The 21,353-nt window shown below is 38.9% G+C and overlaps 1 protein-coding gene across 3 annotated transcripts in view; it reads left to right on the forward strand.

The window, feature by feature from the left end:
* Window positions 1–21,353, forward strand: part of nt5dc1 (5'-nucleotidase domain containing 1) — a 73,976-nt gene that overhangs the window by 18,069 nt on the left and 34,554 nt on the right. For 2 of the 3 annotated variants that reach the window (XM_072912248.1, XM_061929514.2), the window contains exons 3-9: window positions 692–763; window positions 2,610–2,719; window positions 2,838–2,917; window positions 3,025–3,106; window positions 6,643–6,817; window positions 15,019–15,116; window positions 19,895–20,016. In XM_072912248.1, the coding sequence (XP_072768349.1) occupies window positions 692–763; window positions 2,610–2,719; window positions 2,838–2,917; window positions 3,025–3,106; window positions 6,643–6,817; window positions 15,019–15,116; window positions 19,895–20,016 (739 nt within the window). The remainder of the gene's footprint in view (window positions 1–691; window positions 764–2,609; window positions 2,720–2,837; window positions 2,918–3,024; window positions 3,107–6,642; window positions 6,818–15,018; window positions 15,117–19,894; window positions 20,017–21,353) is intronic. The other variant, XM_061929515.2, reaches the window with a different exon arrangement.

The raw sequence follows: 21,353 nt of genomic DNA on the forward strand, positions 1-21,353 counted from the left end.
CTGAGTTCAATCCCGGGCTTGGAATCTTTTGTGTGGAGTTTGCAAGTTCTCCCCGTGACTGCGTGGGTTCCCTCCGGGTATCCCGGCTTCCTCCCACCTCCAAAGACATGCACCTGGGGATATGTTGATTGGCAACACTAAATTGGCCATAGTGTGAGAATGTGAGTTTGAATGTTGTCTGTCTATCTGTGTTGGCCCTGCGATGAGGTGGCGACTTGTCTAGGGTGTACCCCGCCTTCCGCCCAAATGCAGCTGGGATGGACTCCAGCACGCGTCCTTTCTGACCCTCGGTCAATTCTGTTGCGTGGGAAAAATCTAGCTGCTTTCAGTTACTGTTGAGCCACAAGCGGGACAAAAATAACGTGCAGAATTGTAGAAAGAAAAGGGCATCGGTACATTATGAGTAGCCTAGGTCCAAACCATGCCAAGTCGTTCTCTCGAAAAGACGAAACCATTGTTTTAAATTCACGATTGCCGTCAGCCGTCATCACTAGAGCAACTGCCTGCTGAACTGCTTGCATTAAGAAGTTGCACTTGCAATATAATACATACGTGTCATATGTTCCAAGCATCTTGTGATTGTATTCACAGCTCAACAACAGCCAGTCCAATTGGTATTTGCCAGACAAGTTTAGACAACAATACATTTAACAGTTCAACAATTATTTAAAATGGTTAATTTTGTTTCCAGTTTTAAAGGGTTAGTGGTGGACCTTGAAGATGGAAACTTAGTGAAGCTCGCTGAGGATGGATCTGTATTGAGGTATGTATGCTCTTGAAACATCCATCCATCCATCCATTTTTCTATCGCTTCGCGGTCACAGGCATGGCTGGAGGCTATCCCACAATGAATACATATTTGATTTATGGTATATCTACAAACCCTGTTTCCATATGAGTTGGGAAATTGTGTTAGATGTAAATATAAACAGAATACAATGATTTGCAAATCCTTTTCAACCCATATTCAATTGAATGCACTACAAAGACAAGATATTTGATGTTCAAACTCATAAACTTGATTTTTTTTTTGCAAATTATAATGAACTTAGAATTTCAATGGCTGCAACACGTGCCAAAGTAGTTGGGAAAGGGCATGTTCACCACTGTGTTACATCACCTTTTCTTTTAACAACACTCAATAAACGATTGGTAACTGAGGAATCTAATTGTTGAAGCTTTGAAAGTGGAATCCTTTCCCATTCTTGTTTTATGTAGAGCTTCAGTTGTTCAACAGTCCAGGGTCTCCGCTGTCGTATTTTATGCTTCATAATGCGCCACACATTTTCGATGGGAGACAGGTCTGGACTGCAGATGGTACAGGAAAGTACCCGCACTCTTTTTTTTTACGAAGCCACGCTGTTGTAACACGTGCTGAATGTGGCTTGGCATTGTCTTGCTGAAATAAGCAGGGGCGTCCATGAAAAAAAAAGACCGCGCTTAGATGGCAGCATATGTTGTTCCAAAACCTGTATGTACCTTTCAGCATTAATGGCATGGGTAATGTGTAAGTTACATCACCCATGCCTTGGGCACTAATAAACCCCCATACCATCACAGATGCTGGCTTTTAACAGTCTGGATGGTTCGCTTCCCCTTTGGTCCGGATGACACGATGTCGAATATTTCCAAAAACAATTTGAAATGTGGACTCGTCAGACCACAGAACACTTTTCCACTTTGTATCAGTCCATCTTAGATGATCTCGGGCCCAGAGAAGCCGGCGGCGTTTCTGGGTGTTGTTGATAAATGGCTTTTGCTTTGCATAGTAGAGCTTAACTTGCACTTACAGATGTAGCGACGAACTGTATTTAGTGACAGTGGTTTTCTGAAGTGTTCCTGAGCCCATGTGGTGATATCCTTCAGAGATTGATGTTGGTTTTTGATACAGTGCCGTCTGAGGGATCGAAGGTCACGGTCATTGGTTGGTTTCCGGCCATGCCGCTTAAGTGGAGTGATTTCTCCAGATTCTCTGAACCTTTTGATGATATTATGGACCGTAGATGTTGAAATCCCTAAATTTCTTACAATTGCACTTTGAGAAACATTGTTCTTAAACTGTTTGACTATTTGCTCACGCAGTTGTGGACAAAGGGGTGTACCTCGCCCCATCCTTTCTTGTGAAAGACTGAGCATTTTTTGGGAAGCTGTTTTTATACCCAATCATGGCACCCACCTGTTCCCAATTAGCCTGCACACCTGTGGGATGTTCCAAATAAGTGTTTGATGAGCATTCCTCAACTTTATCAGTATGTATTGCCACCTTTCCCAACTTCTTTGTCACGTGTTGCTGGCATCAAATTCTAAAGTTAATGATTATTTGCAACAAAAAAAAAAGTTAATCAGTTTGAACATCAAATATGTTGTCTTTGTAGCATATTCAACTGAATATGGGTTGAAAATGATTTGCAAATCATTGTATTCCGTTTATATTTTTACATCTAACACAATTTCCCAACTCATATGGAAACGGGGTTTGTAAAACATTGATACACACATTTTATAAACATTTCATACACTTCCAGAAACATCTCATTTACGTTTACATGCAAGTTCTTGAGTCCTTTGGAAGCAGAATGAGTCATAACTTGCATGTTTTCCTTGATTAGAGCGACACATGGAACTACTGACCTGAGCACAGACGAGATCATCAAACATTATGGTCCAGAAAGGAAGTGGAAGCACTTTAACAGCCTCAATACCTCTTTCGCTAAATCTGGTATCTTTAATTACTTTACTTCTTGTTATGCATTATGTATGTTGTTCTATCAAATATGCAGAACATTTCTAGTATTTGTTTAGTTAATTTAATTTTATTTTGATTTTTAACTACACAGCCAAATACTATTTATATGACAACTACTTTGATCTACCTGGTGCGCTCCTCTGCGGACGAGTTGTGGACATGTTGCACAAGGTAATATACTGTTTTTATATTAAACCTAGTTTAATGAAAATGATAGACATTCTTATGAGAAAAAAACTTTGATGACACCTTGTATGTGGTTTATATTGTGTCAACAGTGGGGAAATGAAGTGAATTCAGACTTTTGGAAAGACATGGTTGCTGCCATCGACCACAATTACAACACATCTGCATTCAGAGGTATGCATCTTGTCCTAACCTTTTAATGATACCAAGATTTTATATGGTAATCAGATTGACAATTTAAAAAAATAAAAAAATTGGTTGAATTGATATATCTCATATATCATATCTCGTGTCTACAGGCTATACCTTAGGCTCCTCCCTTCTGTAAGAGCACTCTCCATACACACATTAGTGTTTCCTATTATAGCCCTTTATTTGTGGCCACAAATTAAATTCGCCCTGTGAAAAAAGCAAATTTTAGCGATCGCTTTTGCCCTCGCTTGTAAAAAAAATTGTATGGAACTGTGGCAGTATGCATCGTAACTACGCTCCACAACAAAACTCATAGACACTTGCTTTGCTAAAGAGTAAGATGTAGCGTAAGCTATCCGTGGTGCACATTTTGTGAAGTGAAAGAGAGGAATGTTTCTTGCGTCGTGCTTTTATTCGGTGATCAAATACAGGCTACCTGCCACCACAAGCCCACGGAGTGTGTATTACCACAGCTTGGAGAAAAACCCCAGAGCGTGCAACCCAACCTTTTTCGCTTCCATAAATTCTAAGAAGACCGAGTTTAGTCATTTGGCAACACGATGTCCTTTGGTGAAATACATAAAACAGTGGTGTTCAAAGGGGTCACTTGTGGAACATAGCGTTTTTATGGACCTGTGCCACATTGTAGAAATAAAATCTGATTAAAACAACACAAAATCTTAAGAAAAAGCCATAACGTAACAAGAAAAATAGGAAATAAGGATACCAATAACAGAGAGAGGGACAAGTGTAGGGATGATGTTTGATAAGAAATTATCAAGTTCGAGCCTATTATCGAATCCTCTTATCGAACCGATTCCTTATCGATTCTCTTATCGAGTCCATATAGGTTGTTGTATATGGAAAAAAACACACAATATTTGGTTTAACAAATCACTTCACATTCTGTACTGCTCGCTACTTTAGTATTACCATATCTGAGTTATTGTGTAGAAATGTGGGGAAATAACTACAAATGTGCGCTACATTCGTTAACCGTGTTACAAAAAAGATCAATTAGACTGATACATAATGTTGGATACAGAGAACATACAAACACTTTATTTATTGAGTTAAAAATATTAAAGTTCGGTGATTTGGTAAAATTGCAAACAGCTAAAATGATGTGGAATTAAATGATGGAATGGATTAAGTAAAGAAGTTAAACATTGTACTGATATGATCCTGTTTAAGAGGTTGTTCAAATGAATAGTGCTTACAAAGTACAAAGAAGAAGAATTATGAGAAATACTTTCAACCTTATTGAAAATAAGATATTCTTCATCTCAGTATGTTAATAATGACTGAATTAATTAATTACATATTACAAAACTGTTGTATATACTAATTCACAGATATTTTATTATAAAAAGGTCACTAAATGATGTATATATTTGTAAACGCTATGAAGTGGGAAAGGGGTAGGATTAAATAAGCTTTACTTCTTCCTACTCCTGTACTGTGATGTGTTATACTGTAAGTGTGTTCATGTTCCAAATAAACTAAAGAAATAAAGAAAGCACTAGTTTATTAGACAGACTTGCAAACTCTGTCGTGGTGTAGGCTACAAGATAACGTTAACGTTATCAGACACATACAAAAAGGCTCACGTTAACGTTGCCGTTAGCCACTGACTATGCTTAGGTAACGTTAGTCTACCTAACGTTACTGCAGTCCTGGTTGACATAAGAGGTAACGTTACTACAAGTGAGCAGATATGGAAATTAACCAGAAACAGTTAACGTTAGTTACTCACCGGCGTCACCGCCACTGTAACTGGGACTTGGGCAGTTGGCAGACGAAGAGGGGCGTTCTTCGTATTCTCTGCCGCTGCTTCTCCATGTGTCGAAGACACGACATGGTTCTCGAACTTTCAGGTTATGCGCAGCCTGCACATGTTTCAACATGCTTGTTGTGCCCCCCCCCCCCTTACACGAGAGCGAAACCTGGCAATAATTGCATATTGCTGCTTCCTCGTTTTTTTGTGTGAAATGAAGCCATGCCTTAGAGCGCTTTTTGCGGTCCATTTTGTTCCTGCTTTTCCTATCTGCGCCTAATGACTGAGCTACATGACGTCATTTCTTGTGATGTCACACGGGGCATTTCTTGTCGGGACGGGATTCCTTCCCAGGGATTTGAATAAAGAATCAACTCTTTTTCTTTACTATGGTGGTCTCGATAACGGGTACCGGTTCTCAAAAAGGGATTCGAGTCTGAGGACTCGGTTCTTTTCTTATCGAACAACCGGGAAAAACCGGGTTCGAGTATCATCCCTCGACAAGCGATAGAAAATAGATGGATGGCTCTGAAATGGTGTTACTATTCATCATGGTCTTAAAAAGTCTTAAATTTCACTTGTTGAAACCTGCAGAGGCTCTGTATATGTAAATATTGCTTTTTCCTTCCTTCTCATGTGGTCCCTCAAACCAAGGCGTAAGGTTGCAATGGCGCTATTTTTTCATCTGAGTTTAGCAGCTAATTCAGCTTTGTATTGGCCCATGTTGACAAAAGAGTCCCATGTAAAATGGTGAGATAAATGAACACCAATACATTTTTCTTTTTTTAGATCTCAGAGCAGTTGGGAGGGCATGAGATGAGAAGGCATGACACAAGAGGCTCCAGGCAGCAGCGAATGGTCTTGATACAGAGAGCAGAGCAGAGAGGAGGGGACAGGCAGACAGCATGTACTAGTCAATGTGTGACATCACACTGTTAAAAAAAAAAAATACTCCAAAACACAACGTTAGAGGCTTCCAAAACGGCATGCCATTTCACATCCAAATGTATGAACCTTAGGATTTGATGCTTTGGCGTTGTTTAACACAAGAATCCAACACTTTAACAACATTTGTAGGTCAGAAAAGAGAAAATTCGTCATAAGTCCCCTTGAAATATTATTAAGTGCAGTATAACATTGCTTAGCCTATTCACTTACAAATTACATGAAGACGGCAGCAACTCCTCTCCACTACGATTGTCGTAATTGAAAATCAAGTTTTCAGTGGAAACATTTTTTATTTTATTCTAGGCCAAAATTGTGTAGCCTTACAATGATGTATTTGTTTGTTAAGAATAGACCTCAACTTATTTTTATTCAAATTAATTAATTATTGTGGCAGATTGAAATATTGATAAATAACCAAAGCAAGTGGCTTATGTTTTTTAACAGACGCAGTGTTAGCCAGTATACAATGACCTGGATGAATGAGAACATTCATAGACATAGACAGATATTCAAACATTAAGGGATTTGTATCATTTATATGAGGATAACATTTTAGAATGCTCTTTTAGCCAAGAGTTGAACTGTGATTCATGTATGCATCCTCAGTCTTTAGACATATTTCACAACAAAGTTATAAATGTGTATTAGTTGTTAAATAATCCACAGCTGGAATATTTCTTTAGAGTTCACATTTTGAAATCCAAATTAGCGCATTTGAACATTTTTTGGTAAAAAGCAACTAATAATAGCGATCACTTGTCTCATCTTGATGGCTTTTTTAAATTATTTTCAGAAGATGCAGGGACTTACTTTCCAAGTGTAAAAAGAGACCCCGGCCGTTACTTACAGACCTGTTCTGACTCGGTCAAGACCTGGCTACGGAGCATGAAGAATGCGGGAAAAGTCCTTCTCCTTATAACCAGCTCCCACAGTGACTACTGCAGGCTCATCTGTGAACACATCCTGGGGTAAGGTTTGTGATTAAAAATGTACAGACCTATTTTCTGCATTGTTTAATACAATAATGATTGATCAAATCTCTATGATCAGCTCCTACTCAAGAGTTCTTAGTTTTCTTTCAAAAATGTTTCGCAGTTCTTTTATTTTAACAACACAGGCTCAAACAGTAAAATTCTCATCACCGAAACAAATCCGACACACTCGCAAAAGTATTCATACCCCTTAAAGTGAAGTGAATTATGTTTATATAGCGCTTTTTCTCTACAGGGAAATGTGGTCTTTGTGGGGTAGTGTCAAGAAAAAAGCCATTGTTAAAAGAAAACCATAAGAAATTCCATTTGCAGTTTGCCAGAAGCCATGTTGGGGACAGTGCAAACATGTGGAAGAAGGGGCTTTGGTCAGACAAGACCAACATATAACTTTTTTACCAAAATACAAAACGCTATGTGTGACGGAAAACTAACACTGCACATTACTCTGAACACACCATCCTCACTGTCAAGTATGGTGGTGGCAACATCATGCTCTGGGGGTGCTTCTATTCAGCAGGGACTGAGAAGATGGTCAGAGTTGAAAGGAAGATGGATGGAGACAAATACAGGGCAATCTTGGAAGAAAACCTGTTAGAGTCTGCCAAAGACTTTAGGGGTGGGCAACCCAAAATGTTGAAAGAGCCGTATTGGACCGAAAATCCCAAAAAAAAAAAATTAAAGCCTTGTAAAAGTGTTATAATGACAACAACACATGAAGTGTCTATATTAGCTATATTAGCCTACTGTCAAAATGACTTTGTGTCGCAGGCTGATGCAAATCTTCGTTAACAGAAATGTGGAAATGTAATATTTATTCTGCACATTTTTACAACATTCAAAATCATTAGTAAAATGGAGACTTCTCAGAGGGTGAGATAACTCCTGGAAATGACTGGCTTAGAAATGCCAAAGGTATAGATGTGTGTGTCCAAGTTAAAGGAAAAGGCAGGCTGTCTTCTTCTATTGGATTTATTACAATCTTTGCAAGCTGGGTAATGTTTGCTGTGGTCTATAACGGTACACAAACAACCATCAGAAATGTAGGCAATATTACATACAGATAATGTGTCATGAGACATGCACATGTAAATCAAATTAAGAGGACTTAAAGGAAATTAAATGAGCTCAAATATACCTACACACGAGGCATAATGATGCAATATGTACATACAGCTAGCCTAAATAGCATGTTAGCATTGATTAGCTTGCAGTCATGCAGTGACCAAATATACCTGATTATCCCTCCACTCAAGTCAATAACTTTAACAAAGCTCACCTTTGTGCCTTCACGCACAACATTAAAAGTTTGGTGGACAAAATGAGACAAAAAAGGAGTGGCATAAAACACGTCTCAGAAAGTCGGAGAAAGTTGTAAATGTAAACACACTACGGTGAGTTCAAGAACCGGCAAAATTAGTAGGACCAAACGTCGCTCGCCAAGTAGTCTCTGATAACTGAAGCATGTTTATTATAAACAGTGTGATTTCTAATAATTAGGGAGGCATGTGTCATGTTTGTCCTCTTACAGAAACCATACTAAAATAAAAAATGTATTTTTCCTCATCAATTTCCATTTTCATAAATTTTTGAAAAAGCTCCAGGTAGCCACTAGGACGGCGCTAAAGAGCCGTGGGTTGTCGACCCCCGACCAAGCGGAGGTTCACCTAACAGCAGGACAACAACCCTAAACATAAAACCAGGGTTTAAAACACAACATATCTGTTATATCCAAGGACACACAGACTCACACAACTCGTTTTTTTTCATCTAAGACACTTCCAACGGGCGTGGGTCAAACTCCTTTACGGCATCATACTTCACTGTCGTAACACACCAGCACATAGCCCAGCCTGTATGCCAACAATCACTCCCCCTTTAAAAGGATGTCAACAACAACAATAATAACAAGGCTTTACACAAAAACATCAAACCAAACACAGCCAACCAAACTGGGTAGGCCCACCCGCCTAGCCTTGTGGATTGATTATTTTGCCACATGACAGGCTACAATTAAACCTATTATTTTTTCTCTTTTTTTTCAGAAGTCCTTTTTTTTTGTTTAGTCTTTATTTGAAGGGACAATGCACAGAGACATCAAGCTCAAACACAGATATATTCTGATTATAGCTAATTAGCTCATTTCCATTTGCAGTCTCTGGTTACCTAATTTAAAGAGATACAAAAACATGCAATACAATTATAACAAGAACATTATACATACCGTATATATTAAGAAAAGTCATAAAATGCCCTTTCACTGACTCATACTTACTGTATACATTACAGCCACACCTCATTCACATCATCACACAGACAATACATGCTCTTGTTCACATCTGTCATCATTTATAAAAACAACCATGAACCAACAAAATGTTCTCATGCATAAATATAATACACATTAAGTTGACATGACAAACATGATGCCCACCTCAGTGACCGTGTGAGCAACTTTGATTTCTCCAAAGTCATTTTTTAAGTTCAATTGTGAATGAAGAATAATCTGTTAGACTTTTCAAGTTTGTTGTGAGGTGGTTCCATTCCTATATCACTTAATTTGAAAATGCTGATTGTGCAAAAGAGGTTTTACACCTGGGTACGCTACACTGCCCCCTTGTGTGTTTCTAGTTGTCACAGCAGATGTAAACTGGACAAAGTGCCTAAGTGGCGCTGGTGCAGTGTTATTTAGGATTCGATGGGCCATTCGTATTGATGCTAATCTTCGAATGTTAGCAAAATTTAACAATCTATATTTTTGAAGAACTAAACGGTGATGGTGGTGTTGTGGTTTTCAATCAAGGATTTTGAGCGATTGTTTGTGCAAAGTTTCCAATGGCTTCAGTGTAATTTTGCTTGCCTGGGACCAACAGTAACATAGTCCTCCCAAGTCGAGAGGCTTTTAGCAGGCCCTGACAGGATGGGTCCCAGGCTGCATACAGTACTTGGGTCAGGTGGCTCAGGCAACTGTGCATCAGGGCAACCCCAGTCGCCATCAGTGGGGTGCTGGTCCACTGCCTCTGAGGTTGAGGGCGGCAACACTTGTCTCATCGGACAGATCAGCCGGTGGGGATGCTCCCATCGACAGGAGGACAGCTGTGTGGTTTTGGAGTAACAGTGACAGCTTCGTTGTCGCTCGTAAATAGGATGTCCGCTTCAGTTTTTGTCCAAGATTTGCCACGGTGGTCAGTCCAACACAAAATTATTAGTCGCACAACACAGAATAAAATAATCCACTTAGATAACACTTGAAAACAACACAAAATGGCATAGGAAATGGCAGCAGCACAAGTCACTAGAACTAGTAGCCAGTAGAGAAGCGCAACCAGAAGCGTGCACGTGCAATAAAGTTATTGAAACATGGCACCGTTTGACTTTTAAGTGAATCGAAAAGTCAAACGTTCAAACGATGGAATTCGGTTGGTGCCTATAAAAATACTGAATTCGATATCCATCCTTAGGCACAGTAAATCAAAGTGGGCAAGCATGGGGTAAATGGTGAGCTGTGGCTGCAGCTTAGCATGCGAGTGTCCAGTTCCAGGGCACATCCTGTTTGAGGAGGGCACGGAGCTGTGTGGTGGTGTCAGAATAGCGGGGAAGGAAGCGCAAGTAGAAGGCGGTCATGCCCGGGAATGATGAGAGTAGTGCGGAAGAGGCTCAGCATGGACATTTGAGTGAAGGGGGCTCAGACCGGCAGCAGTCAGGCGAAACCCCACAAACTGGATGGCAGGTGCAGAATAGACACACTTTTCACTGTTCAAGGTAAGATTGCTGCGTGCAAGAACCTGAAGTACCTTGGAGAGGCAGTGTAGTGGAACACGCCTATATGAGTCACAAAAGCTTGCGGCTGTCTTGGTGTAGGGGAAGTCCAGTTTTAAGAAGAGCCGTAGAACTTGGCAAACAGCTCCTCTGATGTGGGAAGAGGGTATTTGACAGGGATGACTGCTCTGTTTGCCTGCCGGAGGTCGACAATTATTTTTCTTGCCACCACCAGGTTAGAGATCCACAGTGAGGCGTTAAGTCGCTCGATGACGCCCGCGTCCAGCAGCTTCTGCAGGTCGGTCGTGATGTCATCATGCAAGGCGAGGGGCAGACGCAGAAGAGTTTGAATGACATGGCACACGGGTGGGTTTATGCGTAGCTGGTGGTTAAAAGCCGTGACGTGGCACAGCGAGGGCGTGGACACAAGTCAGTATGGTGGAGCCTGTAGTGTCTGTAATGGAGAAGCTCAGCACGCAGAAGAGGTCAAAGCCCAGCATATTAGCACCGTGTCGAGACACTTGGAAGATGAATGCTGGTAGGGCTCTGGAGCCACAGTGCACAGAGAAGGTGGCAGTGCCCTCAATGCCAATTTTAGTGTGTCCATATCCGCACAGCTCCTCTTCTCCTGCTTTAATTGATTGTCATGGAAAGAGCTTTATGACTGTTGATTCAATTAGCAGCGACTTGGAGGCAGCCGTATCCAGCAGCAGCAGCAGGGACACGCTGCCCATGTCAACACAATGATTATGAAATCATAGGGCTGGCCAATTTTGGCAAAAATAAAAATCACAATTAATTGAACCTACTACTTCGATTTTGGCAATAATTCCACTCAGAACTCAGTTTATTCTCTAAATAACGTAAAAATGCGTAAAAAAAAATCATTAAAATGACAAAAGGAATAGCAAAACCATTTGGAACAATATTAATAAACATACCATTAAACAAAAGAAAAATGACAATTGTGAGTTAGAAATAATTATACAAAACCCAAAACCAGTGAAGTTGGCATGTTGTGTAAATCGTAAATAAAAAAAGAATACAATGATTTGCAAATCCTTTTCAACTTATATTCAATTGAATAGACTGCAAAGACAAGGTACTTAACGTTCGAACTGGAAAATTTAATTTTTTGCAAATATTAGCTCATTTGGAATTTGATGCCTGAAACATGTTTCAAAAAAGCTGGCACAAGTGGCTAAAACACTGAGAAAGTTGAGGAATGCTCATCAAACACTTATTTGGAACATCCCACAGGTGAACAGGCTAATTGGGAACAGGTGGATGCCATGATTGGGTATAAAGGCAGCTTCCATGAAATGCTCAGTCATTCACAAACTAGGATGGGGCGAGGGTCACCACTTTGCGAACAAATGCGTGAGAAAATTGTCCAACAGTTTAAGAACATTTTTCAACGAGGGGATTTCACCATCTACGGTCCGTAATATCGTCAAAAGGTTCAGAGAATCTGGAGAAATCGCTGCACGTAAGTGGCAAGGCCAAAACCAACATTAGATGCCCGTGACTTTCGATCCCTCAGGCGGTACTGCATCAAAAAGCGACATCAGTGTGTAAAGGATATCACCACATGGGCTCAAGAAGACAGAAAACCACTGTCAGTAACTACAGTTGGTCGCTACATCTGTAAGTACTATGAAAAGCGAAAGCCATTTATCAACAACACCCAAAAACGCCGCCGGCTTCGCTGGGTCCGAGCTCATCTAAGATGGACTGATTGCAAATTGTAAAAGGGTTCTGTGGTCTGACGAGTCCACATTTCAAATTGTTTTTGGAAACTGTGTACGTCGTGTCCTCCGGACCAAAGATGAAAAGAACCATACGGACTGTTATAGGCGCAAAGTTCAAAAGCCAGCATCTGTGATGGTATGGGGGTGTATTAGTGCCCAAGGCATGGGTAACTTACACATACATCTGTGAAGGTACCATTAATGCTGAAATGTACATACAGGTTTTGGAGCAACATAGGTTGCCATCCAAGCAACGTCTTTTTCATGGACGCCCCTGCTTATTTCAGCAAGACAATGCCTAGCCACATTCTGCACGTGTTACAACAGTGTGGCTTCATAGTAAAAGAGTGCGGGTACGAGACTGGCCTGCCTGTAGTCCAGACCTGTCTCCCATTGAAAATGTGTGGCGCAATATGAAGCATAAAATACCACAATGGAGACCCCGGACTGTTGAACAACTTAAGCTGTGCATCAAGCAAGAATGAGAAAGAATTCCACCTGAAAAGCTTCAAAAATGTGTCTCCTCAGTTCCCAAACGTTTACTGAGTGTTGTTAAAAGGAAAGGCCATGTAACACAGTGGTAAAAATGCCCCTGTGCCAACTTTTTTGCAACTTGTTGCTGCCATTAAATTCTAAGTTAATTATTATTTGCAAAAAAAAAATTACGTTTCTCAGTTCGAACATTACAAATCTTGTCTTTGCAGTCTATTCAATTGAATATAAGTTGAAAAGGATTTGCAAATCATTGTATTCTGTTTTTATTTATGATTTACACAACGTGCCAACTTCACTGGTTTTGGGTTTTGTAAAGAACCATTTGGTGAATGATCCTAACATTGTTGCCTCTGCATTTAATATATATTGTATATTTTTTTAATCAAAGTTTGTATAAGTTGTTTCATGCACCTCATCAGAAATGTACTTTTATCTACAAAAGTGTCACATGAAATTTGGATTTTGTTCCCATCTTTCAAATGAAACTGCTCACAGTGTCTTCTTACAGTGAAAACCAAGAACTTCTAACATAAGAGCAGCTGTGTCAGAGCCATTTTTTTAATAGATATTAAAATGGAACTTTACTTTGACCATATAATTCTTTGAACTGAAAACAATATATTAACGCTTCTGAGCAGGCTCCAGGGTGGAATTGTATTTCAATAACAGACTGTATTGTGTTACGATCAACATTGTAAAATTCTGCTTAGGTTAAATGCCCTATAGGGGTCCTGCAAGGTTCCACACTCAGGCCGGTGATTTTCTCGGTCTACAATATATTCATGTCCGAATGCACGCCGATGATGCGGTAATTTATACTCAAACTAATTTAGAACACAAAGAACACCAGAAGCTGGCAACATTCTTACAGCGGACTTGACCAACTCTAAGATTTGCTCACACAATCTTGTCTTCTCTTAAACACTTTTTTGTGTTTTTAACGAATAATAACTGGAGTATTTATTCACTAATAGACTATATCTGGTTGTAACTAGGTAGAAAGACCAGAGAGAATCAAGGCGACTCCTCTGAGACATACCACCTTTGCACAGTCAGTCCTCTCAGTCAGGGGCTGGAATATCTGGAATAACATCCAGTCAGAGCATCCCACACGTACAACATCTTTAAAACTCACCTCAAAAACTGTCTCAAATCCAATCAAAACTACCCATTGAGCTGTTTAGACCTCATAGTATCAGTGAAGTGAATTATATTTATATAGCGCTTTTCTCTAGTGACTCAAAGCGCTTTACATTGTGAAACCCAATATCTAAGTTCCATTTAAAGCAGTGTGGGTGGCACTGGGAGCAGGTGGGTAAAGTGTCTTGCCCAAGGACACAACAGCAGTGACTAGGTTGGCAGAAGCGGGGATCGAACCTGGAACCCTCAAGTTGCTGGCACGGCCACTCTACCAACCGAGCTATACCGCCCTCATCATATCATCATCGTATGTAGGCATGTACTGCATAGAACGACACTGCTACTGATTTCATGCCTGCATTCATCTGTATTTTCTATATTAACTTTAATGCTACGAATATGTCCTCTTTTACTTATTGTTATTAATTGCTTAGATTGTATATCTTGCCCAGGGACTACAACATGAGTGCAAATATTTAAGTTGTCTCCTGCGCTCTGTGTGAGCACTGATTTTAAAGAGAATGTGCACTATAACTCTGTCGTCATCATAAATATAATAGCTCACTCGTATTTATGAATGGTGTGGTTTCTTTTTACGGCTTTCTGATTTTTCAATATACACAGCCGGTGAATGTATATATATATATATATATGTACAAAGATGTTTTTAACGCTGTGGATGGAGCTTGAATGAGGAGAATATGCATTATTGAAAATATCTGTTTGTTTAGACATGGTGTGAGATCAAAAGTGTACCGGTGATTACAATGTCTTAATATTAGGGTGGACTTTGGCCACAGTAATAAAACATTGTTCTTGTGGTTTCCGCATTGCCTCCACATTGCACCAATATTTTTTTAAAATGCCTAGGATTGTGGATAAATTAATCAGTTTTGGAGCGTCTCCATGTGGTCAACAAATATGATTTTGGTGGAAACATCATATTTGTTGACCATCAGGCTTGTGTTAATGCTACATAAAGTGCCTTGTGCACCAGTCTTCAGCTACTGTATTTTTGTTCTTCTCTTGTTGCAGGAAGGACTTTGAGGATCTTTTCGATGTCATCATCACAAATTCCCTCAAGCCTGGTTTCTTCTCCTTAAAACCGCAACAGAGGTCTTTCAAGAATCTAGGTTGCTTGCCTTTAAATTCTGTGCTTCTTTCACTTTGTCATACAGTTAAACTCACTTCTCAATACAAAGCAAATTTACACCCAAAAATTACAACTCAAATAATAAGCCTGCCTGACAATGAGGATCAAACGGGTAATGATATTGATGAGTTAATATACTTGAGCTCAGTAGTGGCCTTTCAGTGTCATTTCAGTATGCATATGCAGTGATGTTGCTAGGTACGCGTCCCAGACACATTCAAATTTGAAGTACATTTAATCTCCACGATTCTTAAGTACGCACCTAATTTTTCTCATGAAAAACAATATATTGTGAAATACAACTTGTTTAAATTACAGTAACTAGAAGGGGTGCAACAATGTAATGATGCAGTCAACAAAAAACATTAAAATAATTTGTTGAGAATAGTCGACAACGTCGTTTTTCCAGACATAAACGGGGATGCATGTGCTAGCACGATCAGTTACCACCGCAAAAACTGGAAAGGAAAATTTGAAAACTAAACACGTCACAGGTACGAATAACTAGCTCAGATTGCAAATCGGACCTTGCTTTTAACATGGGAGCATTTAAATCGTAGGCTTGTCGGACATCTGGAGGATGAGATTTCTAACTCAACTCGGTAGGACAGTTAGCAAGTTAGCAATTTGCTTGCCCTTGCTTACAAATCGACAAACATGTAATAGTTATTTTTGAAACAGCATGTTTCAGTATGACTATATAGTTTGGACACTCCTCCTCATACAATACATTTTCTTTATTTTCATGACATTGTAGATTGTCACTGAAGGCATCACAACTATGAATGAACACATGTGGAGTTATGTACTTGACAAAAACATGTTTTATATTCTAGTTTCTTCAAAATAGCCATCCTTTGCTCTGATTACTGCTTTGCACACTCTTGGCATTCTCTCGATGAGCTTCAAGCACACCTGTGAAGTGAAAACCATTTCAGGTGACTACCTCTTGAAGCTCATCGAAAGAATGCCAAGAGTGTGCAAAGCAGTATTAAAAGCAAAGGGTGGCTATTTTGAAGAAACTGGAATATAAAACATTTTTTTTTAGTTATTTCACCTTTTTTATGTACTGTACATAACTCCACATGTGTTCATTCATAGTTGTGATGCCTTCAGTGACAATCTACAATGTAAATAGTCATGAAAATAAAGAAAACTCATTGAATGAGAAGGTGTGTCCAAATGTTTGTCCTATACTGTATTTCTAAACAAAGTTGTCATCTTTGTTGTTAGTTAGCACTAGTAGGGATGTTCTGATTGAACACTTTTGTTCCCAATCTGATACTTTGACAATAGATAACTTAAAACGTTTTCAGTTCTGTAATGTTAAAGTTAAAGTACCAATGATTGTCACACGCACACTAGGTGTGGATAAATTTGTCCTCTGCATTTGACCCATCCCCTTGTTCACCCCCTGGGAGGTGAGGGGAGCAGTGAGCAGCAGCGGTGGCCGCGCCCGGGAATCATTTTGGTGATTTAACCCCCAATTCCAACCCTTGATGCTGAGTGCCAAGCAGGGAGGTAATGGGTCCCATTTTTGTAGTTTTATCTTTTAAAATGTAAAATGTTCTAGTATTGTTCTAAATCAGATCATGTATATATATATATATATATATATATATGTATGTATGTATGTATGTATGTATGTATGTATGTATGTATGTATGTATGTATGTATGTACAGATATAATATATTTGTGATATTGAATGTTACATACAATTTTTTAACAAAATAAAGTGGTTAGTGCACTGTAACTAAACAAAAAGTAAAATTGAATATTAGCTCCCATTGAATCAGTTGGGGTTTGCCCTCAAAGCCTTCCTGTATCCAGAGACTTACTTTGAGTTAGTAAACGGTAAAAAGGTTTTGTAATAATATTGATGTATTAATTTCAGTCTATTTAGTTTAGTATTGTTTATACACTAATACCATTATAGGTACAGTATTGATAGCTTCAACATTTGGATCGATCACACCTACTTCACATTGGCGCTTTAGATTCTTGTGTCCTCCTGCTCGGTTTGTTTGTGCGTGCCTGCGTTGGCATGCTCTTGTCCTCCAGTGATACTTGGAAGAAACGTAGTTAATTTTATGCCATGGAGGTGAGGAATTGTATTTTGCGGCTGCTGCCCACTGCTCCCCTCACCTCCCAGGGGGTGATCAAGGGTGATGGGTCAAATGCAGAGAATAATCTCGCCACACCTAGTGTGTGTGTGACAATCATTGGTACTTTAACTTTAACTTTAACTTTACAAGCAGCTTCTAGGCGACACACTTGTTACAGCTTGCTCTCAAATTCGAGCTGGTGTTCTGGCAAGACACGCACCACCCTCTTGAAAATCACCCACACACCTCCTGCATGAATCTGCCAATGTAAGAGTGTATCCCAGAGCGTGCGTCCCTTAAGGAATCTTTCACGTGACTACAATCATTATGAAAGACATGACGGCGGATGGATAAAAAAAAATTGCATTGTAAATATTAATTACCGGTAAGGGTAAGTAAGTCAGAGCAAATTGGAGGTTTTCTATTCTGCCCATAAAATCCGATAAATAACCATTGAAAAAGTGCTAACAATACTTCATTTACACTTCGTGATTTGAATATTAACCAAGTATTAGTGATATTGTTTTTATAGGCGCTAACGCAGTCGAATTGTTTATAGCAGTGATGTGATCACTACTGTGTGTGCCTATGTTTACATCCTCGATTGGTCTGCTGTTTCCTCGCTTCCCTGCCCCTTGGAAGTTTATTGTAGATCATAAATCATGCCTCTCACCTGGATAGTTGATGGCTGAGAATATAATCCGACGCGTTGGGACACTTTGATAGCTATTTAGGAACTGGAACTGGCAAGAAAGACACAATAAGAGCTTGGTCCACACCCCTCTAACCCGTTTCTTCGCGAGGATTATGAAAAAATGTTCACCTAAATGGGAATATATGAATATCCTAGCAGTCGGCATCCTAATGACAGCAGAACGTATACAGTAAGTGATGTTTAATTATGTTTGTTGGCTCTCATAAAGTCTGCAGTAAGCAGAAATCAGTGATGAAGAAAACAAAAAAAGCAAACGTCATGATGCGTTTTTAAAATGAATATGCTTAAAATGATCAAAATAATAAATGTTAATATAAATGTGCCCGTTACTACATTACAAATATACTTACATCATGTATATAACACCTTAATGGAGGTGTTTGGATGTTTTTTTAGGGGTTCTATAGGCAGAATTGAACGGCTTCCACATGCTCCGTTGTAAACTGACTTTTGATCGCATTTATTTAATATTTAGAATGCATTTAAAAAAAGTAACATTCATTGCCATGTTTCTCATAATGATTGTGAACAATAGGCAACATTTATAAAAAAAAAAAGTGCAGTTCCCCTTTAAAACGCAACCACCCGACAGTACAATCCCATTTCACGTTTAGTGTACAGGGTGAGTGCAAACAAGACATAAAACTAAAAACTAGTATTTTTAATAGTGCTGCAAATGTTTGACAGATATTTGTCATAGTTTCATGTCAGTGTTCCTCACTCGGAATCTGCCAAGCTTAAGGGTTTTTTATATATATATATATAACCTATTAATACATCTGCTTATATCGTGGTGTTTATATTGTTACTCTGCACTTTTGTTCAAAAAGGTTCTATCTTGATTGTTCGTTAAGTAATGTACAACTTTTCCTCTGTCTACATGTTCAATATTGAAGTGCAACTTTGTCAATTCTTTATTTAGCCATTTTATTTATTTATTTTTTAGTTGTGTATATTTGAGGGCTCCCTCAAATATACACACTTTTATTGATTTTTATTATTTTTATTCAACAATAAAATATACTTTATGCTAACAGACAAAGTATATTTTATTGTTATTTGCTTGTTTTATTTAACTTAAAGATTTAAAAGTTTACATTTCAGGTACAATGAAATACAAGTTTATTGCATTTAAAAGAATACACGTACAGTACAGGCCAAAAGTTTGGACACACTTTCTCATTCAATGTGTTTTCTTTATTTTCATAACTATTACTATTGTAGATTGTCACTGAAGGCATCAAAACTATGAATGAACACATGTGGAGTTATGTACCTTAACAAAAAAGGTGAAAAAACTGAAAACATGTTTTATATTCTAGTTTCTTCAAAGTAGCCACCCTTTGCTCTGATTACTGCTTTGCACACTCTTGGCATTCTCTCGATGCGCTTCAAGCACACCACAAGAAAACCATTTCTGGGGATCTTTATTTAGCAGGTAAAACTACTGTTATAAAATGTTGGTTACTGTAGTTTTATTGAAAATTGCTTGAATGTTGAAAATGTGACCAGAAAATGTTTCCTCTTGTTAATTCAACCTAAAATGTCGGTTGCACTTTATTCAAATAAGATGGGAATGTATTGGCTGTTAATAGTTGTTTGTTTGTATTCATATAAACTTACTATACTATACTATACCTTACAAGAAATAACAGGAAATTAGGAAACTTTACCTGCAGTGGTCAGTATCCGGTATTTATTTCACTGTTGAACTGGTTGATTTTTTATTTTGCTAATAAGTAGTTGAATTGATTTCAACTCAACTCTCATAATTTTGTCCCTCCACATAATTGCATAACAATGTCATATACTGTATGTTGATAAATGTTCGAGTATAATTGGGCGTTTTAGGTGCATTCCAACTCATTTACAGTAGTTTGCTCTTGATGTATTACTTCATATGGATTTTTTTAGTTATTTATTTTGTCTCTCACAGTGAATAATGTGGAAGAGACTGATGATCTGCCATCATTGGAAAAACCTGGTTGGTACTCGCAAGGCAACTGGATCCACCTTCATGAACTGCTTAAGACCATGACAGGAAAAATGGAACCCAAGGTATTCACACCACCTTGCATAGTACACAGTCTGGCCAATGAGCATTGATGTGCAGAAAACCTGACTCTCACTTAGAGGTTTACCTCAAAATAGTTTTTTGGCAAAAGGTGAAATGATGGATCTTTGTTTGATTCTCACTACTGTGATAAATAGCAAGCATGTGTCACTTAGCATGGTTGCCAAGTTTGCTCCAAACCTTTGATGGAAAGTAAAACTAATCTTTTTTTTTTCCTCTGCACATCCTTTTAATGTATAGAACCAGTCATGTGAAAGCATATCTGCGTTTTATATTTTCAACATACTAAAGTAGGGTATGTAGAAAGTGTTGTTGTAATCATTTAGCCATGATAAACCATTAGAGCAGGGGTGTCAAACTCGTTTTCATTGAGGGCCACATCGCAGTTATGGTTGCCCTCAGAGGGCCGCTTTTAATAGTGAGTAATATATGAATATGCATGTATATATATAGTACATTAACAATATATTTCTTTACATAAGCTGCAAAAAAAATATTTAAATTTTTATTTAACAATGGCAGCTCAGTCACCAGAATTTCACAGTAAAAGCAGTGGGTTTTTTTTACAATATATAAAAAAATGTAATACATGGAATGGAAAAACAATACCATTGTTTTTAGCGGTAAAATTCAAGCAACAGAGCTGCCAGGTTTTTTTTTTTTTACCGTAAAATCTTGTTTTAATGTTTTTTTGTTTGTTTTTTAATGTTTGAGTGTCTTAATGTATATGGAAAAAAACGGTACCAAAGTTGATTTTACGGTAAAAAAAACCGTAAAATCTACTGTCAATTTTACAGTCTACAATTTGATTGATAATTTGTTTTGAAATCATAAGTCAAGCAGATATTTGGGTACAGTATTTATCTTTATTTTAACAAAAAATATTTTTGGAATACATGATAATATCCATCCATCCATCCATTTTCGTCCGCTTATCCGAGGTCGTGTCGCGGGGGCAGCAGCCTAAGCAGAGAAGCCCAGACTTCCCTTTCCCCAGCCACTTCGTCCAGCTCCTCCCGGGGGATCCCGAGGCGTTCCCAGGCCAGCCGGGAGGCATAGTCTTCCTAACATGTCTTGGGTCTTCCCCTTGGCCTCCTGCCGGTCGGACGTGCCTCCCTAGGGAGGCGTTCGGGTGGCATCCTGATCAGATGCCCGAACCACCTCATCTGGCTCTTCTCGATGTGGAGGAGCAGCGGCTTTACTCTGAGCTCCTCCCGGATGACAGAGCTTCTCACCCTATCTCTAAGGGAGAGCCCGCCACCCGGCGGAGGAAACTCATTTCGGCCGCTTGTACCCGTGATCTTGTCCTTTCGGTCATAAC

This window comes from Nerophis lumbriciformis, linkage group LG34 (genome assembly GCF_033978685.3).
Source record: "Nerophis lumbriciformis linkage group LG34, RoL_Nlum_v2.1, whole genome shotgun sequence".
Taxonomy (NCBI): Eukaryota; Metazoa; Chordata; class Actinopteri; order Syngnathiformes; family Syngnathidae; genus Nerophis; species Nerophis lumbriciformis.